Source organism: Primulina huaijiensis, chromosome 7, assembly GCF_012295235.1.
Source record: "Primulina huaijiensis isolate GDHJ02 chromosome 7, ASM1229523v2, whole genome shotgun sequence".
Taxonomy (NCBI): Eukaryota; Viridiplantae; Streptophyta; class Magnoliopsida; order Lamiales; family Gesneriaceae; genus Primulina; species Primulina huaijiensis.
This window is the reverse complement of record NC_133312.1, coordinates 1,942,194-1,956,396: the sequence shown is the minus strand read 5'-3', so window position 1 is coordinate 1,956,396 and position 14,203 is coordinate 1,942,194. Positions and strand designations below refer to the sequence as shown.

Here is a 14,203-nt window from a genome sequence, read left to right as displayed (position 1 = left end):
AAAAATCCTCGAAAAAGAAAATTCATAGAGAAACACAATGATCACAAAATAGAGAATGATGTTCCTGAAGAAACACATGATGATCACAAAATAGAGAATGTTGTTCCTGAAGAAACACATGATGATGAAAATGTTCTGTCAGAACCACAAACTGACGAGAATCATGAAATCTCTATTAATTATATTAATACTGGAAAAATATGGAACCGAAAAGATATAGAAGAAATTGATGATATATTTTCTTATAATGTGGCAATCGATATCATAAATGATAATGAAGATCATGAACCAAAATCTTTTGGTGAATGTAAAAATCGGCAGGATTGGATAAAATGGAAAGATGTCATCCAGGTTGAATTGGATTCGCTAAATAAACGTAATGTTTTTGGACCTATAGTCCTTACACCTGAGGTGTAAAATCTGTTGGATACAAATGGATTTTTATTCGAAAGCGAAATGAGAAAAATGAAATAGTAATATATAAAGCTCGACTTGTTGCACAAGGTTTTTCTCAAAGGCCTGGAATTGATTATGAAGAAACGTATTCTCCCGTGATGGATGCAATTACGTTTCGGTATTTGATTAGCTTGGCAGTATCTGAAAATTTAGAAATGCGTCTTATGGATGTTGTTACAGCTTACTTATATGGATCACTTGATAGTAATATATATATGAAAATCCCTGAAGGATTTAAGATTCTTGAAGCACAAAGTTCAAAACCCAGATAAAGTTATTCTGTGAAATTACNTGCTGTATATGTTGATGATTTAAACATCATTGGAACAAATAAGGAAATTCAAGAAGTTGTGTCATACTTGAAAGAAGAATTTGAAATGAAGGATCTTGGAAAAACCAAGTATTGTCTGGGTTTACAAATTGAACAAAAAGAATGTGGAATATTTGTTCACCAGACAAATTATACAGAAAAGATCCTTAAACGTTTTAATATGGACAAATCAAATCCTTTAAGTACTCCAATGGTTGTTAGATCATTAAACATAGAAAAGGATCCATTCCGTCCATGTGAAGATGATGAAGATATTCTTGGTCCAGAAGTACCATATCTAAGTGCTATCGGTGCCCTTATGTATCTTACAAATTGTACAAGGCCTGATATATCTTTTGCCGTAAATTTATTGGCAAGATTTAGCACATATCCAACAAAGAGACATTGGAACGGAATTAAACATATATTCCGTTATCTACGAGGAACGACAGACTTGGGACTTTTGTATTCAAAAGATGCTAATCCAAGTATAATTGGTTATGCCGATGCTGGATACTTATCTGATCCACACAAAGCACGTTCTCAAACTGGATATGTATTTACTCGTGGAGGCACTGCAATTTCTTGGCGTTCACAGAAACAAACACTTGTAACAACTTCATCAAATCATGCCGAGATTATTGCACTACATGAAGCAAGCCGTGAATGTGTGTGGTTAAAATCAATGACTCAACATATCCAAATCTCATGCGGATTATCATTCGACGAGAAGCCTGTGATACTATATGAAGATAATGCTGCATGTGTTGCTCAAATGAAAGAAGGATACATAAAAAGCGACAGAACTAAACATATTCCTCCTAAGTTCTTCGCATTCACCAAGGAGCTTGAGAAGAATAAATGTATTGATGTTCGTCACATTCAATCAAGTGAAAACTCATCAGATCTCTTCACAAAGGCACTTCCTACGACAATATTCAGAAAGCACATATATAATATTGGGATGCGCAATATACGAAATTTGTGAAGAATTGTTGGTATCAACATGAGGGGGAGTTTACGTGACTGCACTCTTTTTCCCTTACTATGGTTTTTATCCCAATGAGTTTTTCCTAGTAAGGTTTTTAATGAGGCAGTACAAAAACACGTAATGAAGACATCATCGTATCATGATCATCATCACAAGGGGGAGTGTTGAAAATTAATATTTAAAATGTGTATGTTGAATATTCGAATGTTGAAAATAAGAGTTGTAAATATTGAAAATTAGTGTGTAATGATGTAGGTAATGATGATTTTATTTTTGGATTATTTGTAAAGATTTTCTATAAATAGATCTCTCATTTGTGAAGAAAATCACAATTGAATTGAGAGAAAAATATTATAAAGTGTGTTGTTTGGTAAATTTTGAGAGTTTGAGATTTTTATTTTTTACCGTAAATTTTTACTTTTTCACAACAATTACAACCGTTGCTAAAATGGTTTTATTTATTCTCATATGGAGACTTGCTTTTAAATCTCCAACATCGTAGTTAAATGTGTTATCAGTCTCTGTCAGAACGAAAGTTTCTCTGCAATCTCTGATTCAGACAAAAAATGTTTCCGCACTCCCTGACCCACAATTATTTTTTTGGATAAAATTTTGTACAAAACATTGAAAATCTGAAACATGTATGTGATATTGTAGAACAAATTGTTTTAGATATGATGAAAAAGATAAAATTTTGAGTATAAAATTGGAATAACTATATTAAGATCAGTATTTTCTATACTTGTCTGTATGTTCAAATATCATATATTAGTACATGATCTGAAAGAGTTTTATACTGAAATATCATATATTAGTACAATTCTAATGTGTTGTATCAATTTTCATCCGAAAAAACATTTGTCATTAATACCAAAATTTGTTATATATGTTTGTGTATTCAAAAATCATATATTAGTGTCAGATATGAAACATTTAATATTCAAATGTCATATATCATTATCATATTTTCAATGTTTTGTACCGAATTTTCATCCGAAAAAATGTGTCATTAATCCTAAAATTTGTTATACATGTTTGGTACTCAGAAATCATATATTAGTATAATATTTGAAACATTTAGTAATCAAATATCATATATTAATAGTCTTTTTTTAAGGTTTTGTATCAAATTTTCATTCGAAAAAGACGTGTAATTAATATAAAAAAAGTACACAAAAATCATATATTAGTGTCAAATCTAAAATATTAACTTTTAAAATATCATACATTTGTTCCAGATTTTAATATTTTGTATCGAATTTCATTCGAAAAAACACAAGTAGGCACAGAGAATGCAAACATTTTTTGTTTTATTCAGAAACTGCAGAACGAGAATCGATCTGATAAGAACTGAAAACACATTTAACTATTGTGATGAAAATTTATTGATAATTTGCTCAAGTATCTATCTATATACAAATCAGAAAATATATGATGAAATGAAAAATGTAACATCAATTAAATGCATATTAGAAGAGGAGTGATCTCGTTTGAAGGACGAATAAGACATGAGGGGAGGCCCAAACCTCAAAAAAACTTAAGAAAAATGGTAAAACTTCGTTTGAGGGGAGAATTATTAAAAATCCAACCAATGTTTCTCGTTAGAAGTTAATAAGATGAAATGATATTTTTACAGGTATGAAATATTTTGGGTAAAGTCCAAAAACAAATTTACAAAAATTTATACATAAAATAGATATAACATACCATTATAGATATACGTGTTTTTCATTGACACAATATCGAAGAAAATGATTAATAGCCAAACTAAATTGCCAAAGCAAAATTTGATGGGAACTTGGACTTAAACCTACTGCTACAAGGTTCATTTGGTTTCGATTGATTTTCTCGTCACTCACACAGAATCGATTGAGTGAAGTCTCAAGTTCAACCATATAGCTACTATTTAATGTCATTTGTCATGAATATCCGATGAAATTTAGTTATTTTCACCACATTCCGAAATCAAATAGAGCTCAAATTGTACATATAAGGTGGGATCGAGTCTCACAAGTAGAAAACATAAGTTATCACACACACAAGTTACAGTACTGGTACTGCAAAGTCCTTCCCCAACAACATTAACCCAAATACAGCATGGTAATTAGACATGGCCTTTGAGGAAGTTGATGATAAGGTCGTTCACTTCATCAGGAGATTGCTCTTGAACAAAATGAGTTCCTTCGGGCAAGTACACTATTTCCAGGTTCGGAACAAACGTTTTCACCGTTCCGCTCTTTATGTAGTCACTTATTCCTGGAAATTTGAAGACATAGTCCTTCTCGCCCATTATCAGCAGAGCTGGGACATCAACTTTCGGGTCTGGTATATCAAGCTCCAAATCGAATGACCTACAGCAGCATGTACAATCATGAGCCATCACAGAAACTGAATCAGATCAATATACTGTCTTAATCCTGTAATTGTCTATGTATCAATCCCGTTACATTTGTTCCGTTCCCATCAAACAAAAAGAGTCAGAGTGGATGACACATGGTCAAACCGAAGCATTTTCTGATTTCCATTGTGTAGTTATAGAAAAGGTCACGCTCTCAAGTCAGCAAGCTACTTATACATGAGAGTTGTCACAAAGTTCAATGAGTGCATCCTGAAATTCGTTTGTTTAAACCACCACCAAGTTAAGTTTTCTATCGTACACAATCTCAGCTCCTCACCCAATACCCAAATTTGGCCAACTTCACTTTATGCATCCCATGCAGAGAGGTAGAACATGAAGTCTAATGAAGACTCGTCCACGACTCTTACCCAGCTCCACATAGATAGCATCGAAAGGTAGTCTCTAATGCCAAATGTCGCAACCTCGTGCCACAGGACATCATGTGAGGTTGCCTAATTCAGCTATATTACGACTACCCAAGTTGGATGTCTGATAAAACACATAAGTTTCTCACTCTAAGCTCATAACCACTTATAGTTTATATTTCACATTGCACATCCACAATTAAGGTACCACAAGTCTTACAAGGCACAAACATATATTCTCAACACCTGTGTTAACATTAGAAAATTTGCCTGCATAATAATAGTAGAGACCAATTACCTATATGGAACCTTCAATGCAGTTCTGAAACCCGATTTCTCATACAATTCTCCATAGACTGCAAGATCTTCCTCACTAAACCAATGAGGCACAGGATCCGATGGCTCCACCAAGTCCATGATCTCCTGGTTTTCACTGGCTATCGGAATATCACTTTTGGAAAAGAGAATATAGACATTCCTAACCACTGTTTTCGCATCGAGTCGACCAAAATCAGCTTCTGCACGCCCAGGTTCCTATGAGAAAAGTTAAAAAGAGTTGGAATGGGTACACTACACTAGTAAAACCACATTAAGATGAAATTGGCCAAAAACCATGTTGAAACGAATAGGTTAAAAAACAGATTCTGAAAAATGAAGCTCACGCCCTCCTCTCACTTGTATGTTAAGTGAGAAGACCTGACTTTATAGAACTAAATTTGTACATCCATTGCATGAATCCAAAAATACCCTTTCTCCTACTAAGAATACTTATAGGATTACGAGCTTCCCCTCTAAAACTCCACATACAACTACTCAAAATAGTTGTAAATCTAGTTCACTTCAATTTGTGTTTTATCACTTGTGTTTGTTCTATTTGATATTCCACCCATGATGAAGATGATGGGGGCTTTTAGCTTGTGTTTGAAACAGGTTTTGCGGCCATATTTTCAGGTGGACTTTTCAGCCTAATCTTGTTCTCATAATGCAATCAGTCTCTTAACTTAGGAAATAGAGATCGCATATGGGTCAAACATTAATTCCCGAAGTTAGAAGTCTGGCTATATAAATATTATTGAAATAACCTGCCATCTTCGAATATAGAAGCCCTCAGGTAGAGTCTGATGATGTATGGGAGGCCGCGGCAGCATGAACGGCACGCCCAAGGTCACAAATCCAGAAACCCTTTCTCCGTGGAGTAGGCAAAAGAGTGACACAACGGCAGCTCCAAAATCTTTCCCGATCAGAAACACCTGATATTTGTTGAATACAATTCAGACAACAATTTCACCCAAAAACATGAAAGATAAAAAAAATAAATAAATTATCCCACAGTTTTTCTAACACCTCGAGTCGAACCTCTCTCATTATAATGTACCTTGGAAATTGCAAGGGCGTCCAGAAGAGCAAGGAGGTCAGCCACAAAGTCCAAGAAAGAGGCGTTCTCGGGTTCCGGGGGCGGGTCGGATAACCCATATCCTCTGTAATCGAATGCACCGGCTCGGAAACCAGCCGTGGCGACGGCGATCATTTGGTGGCGCCACGAGTACCATATTTCAGGAAAGCCGTGCAAGAAAACAACAGGCGGCGAGGAAGATTTCCCTATTTGCGCCACGTGCAGCTTCAGTCCATTGACTAGTACGTGCTCGTGCTTTATTTCTTCCATTATCGCCAATAATGTTTACAGATAGATGCAAGAACACGACGTTTATAAAAGAATATGTGGAATCTTCAGTAGTTGCTGTTAGGTTAAATAATTGTGGACACATGATTGACAAGTCAATAATCAATAATACATCAAAAGAAAAAAAAGAAAAAGTTATTATCGTGAGACTGTTTTATGAGTAAAATAATTATTATGAGATTGTTTTATAAGTTAATTTTATGAGATAAATATTTTACTTATGTTGTAAATATAAATATTATTGATCCGTCTTACAAATAAATATTAATGAGCACTCAGAACTCTAAATATATTGAGTTGCATGAAGTTAAAAGTGGTTGCTGATGAATATGAAAGGTTTAGATACCACATTTATATATATTTTATATAGTCAAGACAATATATAAATCAAGAATCAATTCTTGTTATATTGTTGAATTAGTTTATTATATCATATATTATAAGCATGTGTATTCCTTTGGAGCCTAATATTATTACATTTTTCTTTGTATTAAATTAATATAAGCTTGTGTCTGTTCACATGAAAAAATAACGATTTTGAAAAAAATATATATATACTCGTCACTTAATTACATTATTATTATAGAACATAAAAAGGTGTTTAATGTTTTGAGGAAAAAGTAATTGCTCATATCTCTTGTTTATGATTATTAAAAAAATTATGCAATGAAAATCATTTTGTATGGTTAAAAATGATTTTATTTATAGATCTTAGATAAAAAAATCATTAGGCTGTTTGAATACCATATGATTTTGTGTGAAGTTGGATTTTTTGTTAAACTTTAGAGGAAAGAAGCCCATTAAAGGTAGTGTAATTTGGACCAGGGGTGGGCCAAAATCAGGCCCATAACAAACTATATAAATTCTTGTCCAATTTGATTTTTATTTCCTGCGTTATCAGCAAGACAGCCACCGCTTATCGTTCGTTCGAATTCACACAAAATTGCAAGTGCGCTTAAAGATGCCAGCGGAAATGGCTAACGGTGTCATCGACACTGTCTCATACCAGAAAGGTGATTTGAAATCTCAAGACATTGTCAATGCCACCAAGAAATCACGGGATGGCGATAGGCGCCGGAGGCGGAGGAAGCAGAAGAAGAACAACAAGGCGTCAAAAAATGACCCAGCCGGTGATGACAGTGACACCGCTGCGGAGGACGTCAAGGGAACTGTTGATGACGACTCCAAAGAAAACTTCGATCCGCTGAAGGTTGTAACCCTAGTTTCTTGGATAAAAATATATTACTGATTATATTATATTATATTATATTACATTATAAACACTTGCGCTGGTGCTTGTTTTGTTTAAACCTTTCGTGATCGAGAAAAATAATCTATTTCTTTCCATTGAATATTTATTTTGATGATGAGATATATGTGTCCTGGTGTTTCTTAATATTTTCTTGAAATCCTATTAACTAATTAATTCTAATATGTATATTTCATGCACGATTTGTCACCACTATGTGTGCAAGGGTAAGAATTCTGAAGATAGCCTCTCTTTTTTGTTAGGTTGGTGACAAAACCTTGAATCTTCTCATCTTATAGAAACTATAAGAAGCACCAGGAACGATCATGATTTACTGTTATTCTGAAAACTTTTTTTCCTAATGTTGTTCATTTATTTTTCTCTGTGGGAACTAAAAATAATATCTATCTTTTGATTGTAGATGAAACTATTATCTGTTTTAATAATGTGATAGCATGGACGTGATTAAGATGGTGTCAGCTTTATCATGGATTTTACCATTACTTTCTGTTTATGGTCATTAATTGACAGGTTCAAGAGCTAGTAGAGGTTGAGTATGTGCCAGAAAAGGCAGAATTAGATGGTGAATTAACTGAAGAATTCAGAAAAGTCTTTGAGAAATTTAATTTCAAGGAAAATGCTGTTTCTGAGGTGAGAATGTGAAGTATAATTTACTTGATTTGATGTTAATTTTGAGGTTTCCTTCTTCCTCGGTTTTCTTGTCCCATGTTCTTCTGGGTAGTAATAACTCCAATTTTTAGGAGAATATCAAAAAGGATGATTCTGCACCTGATGCAGCGGCCAAGAAGAAGGGTGACTCAGATTCTGAAGAGGAGGAACAAGATACTCAACAAAAGGAGAAAGGGATCTCTAACAAAAAGAAAAAGGTTGCTACTTTATACTCTATTCATGATGCAACTGTTTTTTGCATCTTTTGAGAAGGAGGTGTTTTTTTAATCAAATTGTTATGTGTGTGAAATCTTCAATGACGTTACCAAGCTAAACCACCCTTGCTGTTTATAGCTCCAACGTCGAATGAAGATTGCTGAACTGAAGCAATTATCTACCCGGCCTGATGTTGTTGAGGTATATTCGCATTAATGATACTTGTTTGACAGTTTAGATACTTTGTGGACATTGTGCTTAATGTAATTTTTGTTTTCAAATTTTGATAATTGAGCACTCTTTTGCCTTTGATATTTTATGTTGGCACTTACATTTTACTTTGGCGTGAAACCTAGAGTTAGACCTCCCAACCCCATTAAAGTTTTTTTGTAATAGTTTTAGCAAATGGTTTTTCCTAAACAAATTGCAACCATGTTGATTTTCTAAGTCACGAAAACCTCCTTTCTTGAGAACAGGGAATCATATTCTTTTATATTAGGCACTTATGTCAGTGTGATGAAGATGTGATGATCAATTTTTGTTGAACCTAATTTTGTGATGGTTATTGTTTCAAATAAATTCTTTGGCAGTACTTATCCAACACTTATTGACTTTCTAGGTGTGGGATGCCACTTCTTCAGACCCTAAGCTGCTGGTGTATTTGAAATCATATCGCAATTCTGTTGCAGTTCCCCGACACTGGTGTCAGAAGAGGAAATTTTTACAGGTGAGCTACCGCAGATGATATACTTTCAGTTCATTAAATATACCTTTGTATAACCGAGGTTTGTGTATAATCTATCTGTTAGAATTTTTCTGGAAGGGAAAATTTGGGTCTGATTATATGATGGGTTTAGGGAAGAGTGTGATGGATGATAAAGTCAATGAGGTTTTGTCTTATACCTATATGTGGTTCTTGCAGGGGAGCGGCTGTGGCACTTGTGGAGCCTCAACATGTAGGTGTTTGGCAAGGGGAACCTTGCAAGAACTTCCTTTTGTAGACTTTGCTAGTTTGGGCTGGGGTTTGATTCATTTATAATGTTCTGTCGTAATAAATGAAAGTGCCTTAGGAAAGTACTCCATTCAGGATCTAATTCTGTAATTTTTGGCAGCAGGATGACAATGAGTTTCTTGGGATTTTGTTACGCACCCATGCTCTTTAGTCTTTCCTAAGATTTTTATACTGATTTTGTTAATTGGTACATCTGTCTACAATTCGTTGTCTTTTTAGTCGTTAGCTCTTATCTCGTCCTCTTGTTTTATTGGTTTTCAGGGAAAGCGAGGTATAGAAAAGCTGCCCTTTCAACTACCCGACTTTATTGCCGCCACGGGAATTGAGAAAATAAGACAAGTGAGCCTTATCTCCTCTTTGTAATCATATTTTTTTTCTTGTTAATCTAAGTGTTTTATGATGGTGGAATTGGTAGCTCAGGTATAATATTAATTGAATTATTAGATTTATGGGCTAGCATCACATTTATTAATTGCGTATCTGCATACATGACATATATATTCCATTCTGTACTCTGCAGCAAGCTAATGGTGGTTTGGAGATTGTGAAAGCCTGTTATTGGCCTTTTATTTTGTTGTAGCAAAAAAGCCCCACAAAGTATGCACGTTGTATGAGGCACCCGTCCCAGCCAATCACATCATAAATACTCGTCAAACACTTGTATAATGTTGTCTATATCTGTCTTCTATTTGTCTGTTATTTGATATTATGATTTATATCCAAGATTGTGGCTTCCGTATACTTCACCTTATTTTGGTTAATTTTTCACCTTGTTCTTGGATGTTCACGTTTTCAAAGCTTATGTGATGATTAAATTATGTTTTGTTGCTGGATGCATTATTTAATCTTTGATCTATGACATATTTAATCTCCAATCCGTGACAATATTTTGAGTGAAATTAGCTTTCTGCCATTGTATAGTTGTGGTTTTCACTTGACACTCACCCAGACAAGTTATGGTACAATCATGGTGCATTTTCTCTTGGATCTTTTTCTTGTAGTTTTGTCTTATGTCTGTTAACAAGTTCCTGTGTTTTGGCGTTTATATGCCAGGCATACATCGAAAAGGAAGACAGTAAGAAGCTGAAACAAAAACAACGTGAGAGGATGCAGCCAAAAATGGGAAAAATGGACATCGATTATCAGGTCTTCATTTATGTCAACAAGCTCAGGAAATCTTGCCTTGTCTTATTAAAATTTTCAATTGTAGTTTCTACACACTCCTATCTGTTTAATTTTTATAGGTCCTCCATGATGCCTTCTTCAAGCATCAAACTAAACCCAAGTTGACATCGCACGGTGATCTGTATTATGAGGGAAAGGAATTTGAGGTATGAAATTCATATCATATGTGTTATCCAAAGCTGTGATAATTCTGAGATGACCATCCTTTAAGATTTATGCTCCTATTAGTTTTCTATGATATACTTGTGTAAGTTTTATTTGTAATTATAATGTTTCATATGATTTTAGTTGTGATACAATCTAATATTTTGGGTTATGGCGTTCAACGAAAATTTGATACCGTAATGATTGTGCAATGAAATGTTGGTGTTTGTGTTTGGACTTTAAAAGGTGATTGTTAATGAATAAGCTGTGGACTATATATATATACATACATATGTACGTATATTTTATTCTTTCTTACAGTTTCACAAATCATACACTGTCGGTGCAATGGATCTTATTCTGATTCAAGTCTCTGTCATTCTCTTTTATTTGGATCATGACATTCACAGGTTAAACTCAGAGAAATGAAACCAGGCATGTTGTCGCAAGATTTAAAGGAGGCTCTAGGCATTCCTGAAGGTGCCCCTCCACCTTGGCTCATCAATATGCAGGTTTAGCAGTCTCACTTAGTACTGTATTTTCAGTTTCTTTATCTATACTGCTATGTGAGGTCTCTTGCCATTTCCAAGTAACAGATTCAGTAAGCTTATTATTAGTTGTTTCTTTTCCCATGGCAGAGATATGGTCCTCCACCTTCTTACCCTCATCTGAAAATCCCTGGTCTCAACGCTCCAATTCCTGCTGGAGCTAAATTTGGATATGGACATGGAGACTGGGGTAAACCTCCTGTTGATGAAGTGGGTTTTACCTTTATTTGTTGGTTACTTCAATCTGTTCTGTTTATTTTTTAAGTTCCCCTGACCTCATGTTATTTTTAACTATGAATAGTATGGACGCCCTCTGTATGGAGATGTTTTTGGTGTTTTGCAACAAGAACAGCCTAATTATGAGGTAAACAAAATTAGCATACGAAAATTGATAACAATAGTACTCTATGCTCGCTTTTTTGCTCTATAATAACAAAATCATATATATTTTCTTTCCTGCTTTCAACTCCTCTTACTCTACATACTGAATTGACTTTTAGGAGGAACCAGTTGATAAGACCAAGCACTGGGGTGATTTGGAGGAAGAAGAGGAGGAGGAGGAGGAAGAAGAAGAGGAAGAGGAAGAACAGATTGAGGAAGAGGAACTGGAAGATGGCATTCAATCTGTTGATAGCCTTTCAAGGTAATTATCTGCTTTACTCCCTTGGTTGATGTCTTCCTTGAGATTAAAATATTTTGCAAATTTGTGAATGACCACTGTCATTGTAGGCATAAAAGTATGTGGCCTTTTGGTGTATATTTCCTTTTTCTACTTGACCTGAAGTTCTCTCACCTTTTGGTTCGTTCTTGTTGGTGCTTTAGTACTCCTACTGGCGTTGAAACTCCCGATGTTATTGACCTTCGTAAGCAACAGAGGAAAGAACCTGATAGGCCTCTCTATCAAGTAAATACATTTTTTGACATTTTTCTTAATTGTTGGGGAACACTTTCTTTTATTGCTTCTGAAGCAAATTATATTTGTTTTGTGTTTGGTGAAGGTGCTTGAAGAAAAAGAAGAGAAGATAGCGCCAGGAACCTTACTTGGAACAAGCCATACGTAAAGCATCGACTTCTTTGTGAATTGAACTTTTGCATTTTGAAATTTGAGCTGATATTAGACTCATTTCTTGTCAGGTACGTGATTAACACTGGCACACAGGACAAGGCTGGTGCTAAAAGAGTAAGAAAATTGATATCTTGGTTCTTTTTCTTGAATTTATTGATTGCATAGCTACAAGTTGTGATGTTGATGTTATTTGGCAAACATCTCGTTTAGTAGATCCCTGCTGTTGATTAAATCTGATTAGTGTTTCATAGTTACGATTTATTCTATCTGACCATAACTTTGTCTCGGGTGATGAAACAATGAAATGCAAAAGGACTCTTGTTGGTCTGTCTGACTATTTAATTTTCTAAAATATAAAACGAACATGATTGATTCGTAGGCATCCTATGAGTATCCTGGAAGCATAGTGTTAACATTATTTACCTGTGCTTAAGCTGTTGTGATGGCCTTTGATTTTTAATTCAAAATGCATTGTTTTCCATTTGAACTTTCTCCCTCGATCTATTTTTGATCAGGCGACTGATGACTTGGAGATTTATCTTCTTTGACCACACATACCCTGAATTTGCAGTTGCATATTATTATCTCCTGTTGGTTCAGTGATTGGGGTATTTGATGCAGCCTAAAAATTCTGCAGTCTACATTGGAGGAATATATGTGATGGAATTGAAATGTTACATGTGAAGTGTGACTTCAGTTTCTATTATTTGAGCGTGAACTGAAATTCAATTAAAGTTTACTAGCTTTGCATACTTATTTGATAATATAGATTATCTAACTGTTTATTTTCATCAGGTTGATTTGCTTAGAGGTCAGAAAGCAGATAAAGTCGATGTCACATTAGCCCCCGAAGAGTTGGAACTCATGGACAATGTTTTGCCTGCCAAGTAAATCTAGCGCTCATTTGTTTCATCCACGTGACTGCAGATTGTATTATAATCTATTCTCGTGCCATTTATTTCCAGGTACGAGGAGGCGAGAGAAGAAGAGAAGTTGCGTACACAGCGGGAGGATTTCAGTGACATGGTTGCCGAGGTACGATCATTTATTCCTTTGTGTTTCTCTACATGTTTTGAAGGGAAGAGCTTCTTTAACTTGTTTTGACATTTGTCCAGAATGAGAACAAAAGAAAACGAAAGATACAGGAAAAGGAGAACAAATCAAAGAAGAAAAATTTCAAGTTTTAGGTGTGCGGCGAGTTCTCATGCTAAACTTGCGTGCTGTGACAGTTTGAAGAATCCTTATACTATGTGTAGTGCGTTTATGTTTGATGACATTTGAGTGCAAATCCTTCCTGTATTCCTACCGATCTTTTATGGTATACTACTCTTGTATAATATTTTCGAGGATTTGTTTGAAGTTTATGACAAGTGCTTCACTGATTATTTTATATTTGATAATCTAATCTTGCATATTTTCCTGGCCCATTAGATAACGTCATGCAGCATCAATAGGCTTTATGTTGATTACATCATGCAACGTCGATCTTCTCATATGTATTTTCGATCAATTTATGTATTCTTTTTTTATTTATTTATCAAGAGTATTCAGGGCATTTCATTGAGATAAAACATTATAATCCAGTATTTCATAATCAAAACAACTGCAATATATTTTATCTCACTTTTTTTGTGCTTTAAATCTCATTAAGCTATCTTTCTCTATTTATCATTAATTTATCTCATCCTTAAAACTTTAAATACCTGAATAGTGAGATATTGTTCCTTTTTTAGTCCATTATTATTATGAATTTGTTTAGCTTCTTAATTATCATATAATTTGAAATTTAGAAATACTAATAAGCTATCCATTTGATTTTTTCAATATATGTTGCGTGCAATTTAGTTATTTTTTTCCTTTTTTTTACTAAACTACTTCAAGAATGTATGTCAATGGAAGTTGTCATTCGACGT

The 14,203-nt window shown here is 34.4% G+C and overlaps 2 protein-coding genes across 2 annotated transcripts; one reads left to right on the top strand and one right to left on the bottom strand.

Moving 5' to 3' along the window:
- Positions 1-3,685: 3,685 nt before the first annotated feature.
- Positions 3,686-6,257, bottom strand: LOC140981442 (epoxide hydrolase 2-like). Its single transcript, XM_073447850.1, has 4 exons — positions 5,896-6,257; positions 5,603-5,770; positions 4,819-5,054; positions 3,686-4,108 (listed from the first exon to the last, which is right to left on the bottom strand). Exons 1-4 carry the CDS (start codon positions 6,181-6,183, stop codon positions 3,862-3,864), a joined length of 939 nt encoding a protein of 312 aa, XP_073303951.1. The 5' UTR covers positions 6,184-6,257; the 3' UTR covers positions 3,686-3,861.
- Positions 6,258-7,098: 841 nt separating this feature from the next.
- LOC140981043 (uncharacterized) lies at positions 7,099-13,680 on the top strand. The gene is made up of 18 exons (XM_073447263.1): positions 7,099-7,411; positions 7,982-8,101; positions 8,212-8,337; positions 8,474-8,536; positions 8,955-9,062; positions 9,609-9,686; positions 10,401-10,493; positions 10,592-10,678; positions 11,087-11,188; positions 11,315-11,434; positions 11,526-11,588; positions 11,725-11,867; positions 12,047-12,128; positions 12,223-12,281; positions 12,359-12,404; positions 13,086-13,177; positions 13,256-13,325; positions 13,406-13,680. Exons 1-18 carry the CDS (start codon positions 7,163-7,165, stop codon positions 13,475-13,477), a joined length of 1,773 nt encoding a protein of 590 aa, XP_073303364.1. The 5' UTR covers positions 7,099-7,162; the 3' UTR covers positions 13,478-13,680.
- The last annotated feature ends 523 nt before the right edge of the window (positions 13,681-14,203 follow it).

Excerpts from the sequence above, each read along its gene's own strand:
- LOC140981043 (XM_073447263.1), top strand. The coding sequence starts at position 7,163 with ATGCCAGCGGAAATGGCTAACGGTGTCATCGACACTGTCTCATACCAG. Across the intron at positions 8,102-8,211 it reads AGGAAAATGCTGTTTCTGAG|GAGAATATCAAAAAGGATGA; the intron begins GTGAGAATGTGA and ends TCCAATTTTTAG. Across the intron at positions 13,178-13,255 it reads GACAATGTTTTGCCTGCCAA|GTACGAGGAGGCGAGAGAAG; the intron begins GTAAATCTAGCG and ends ATTTATTTCCAG.
- LOC140981442 (XM_073447850.1), bottom strand. The coding sequence starts at position 6,183 with ATGGAAGAAATAAAGCACGAGCACGTACTAGTCAATGGACTGAAGCTG. Across the intron at positions 5,055-5,602 it reads TCTATATTCGAAGATGGCAG|GAACCTGGGCGTGCAGAAGC; the intron begins GTTATTTCAATA and ends CTTTTCTCATAG. Across the intron at positions 4,109-4,818 it reads GCATTGAAGGTTCCATATAG|GTCATTCGATTTGGAGCTTG; the intron begins GTAATTGGTCTC and ends ATGCTGCTGTAG.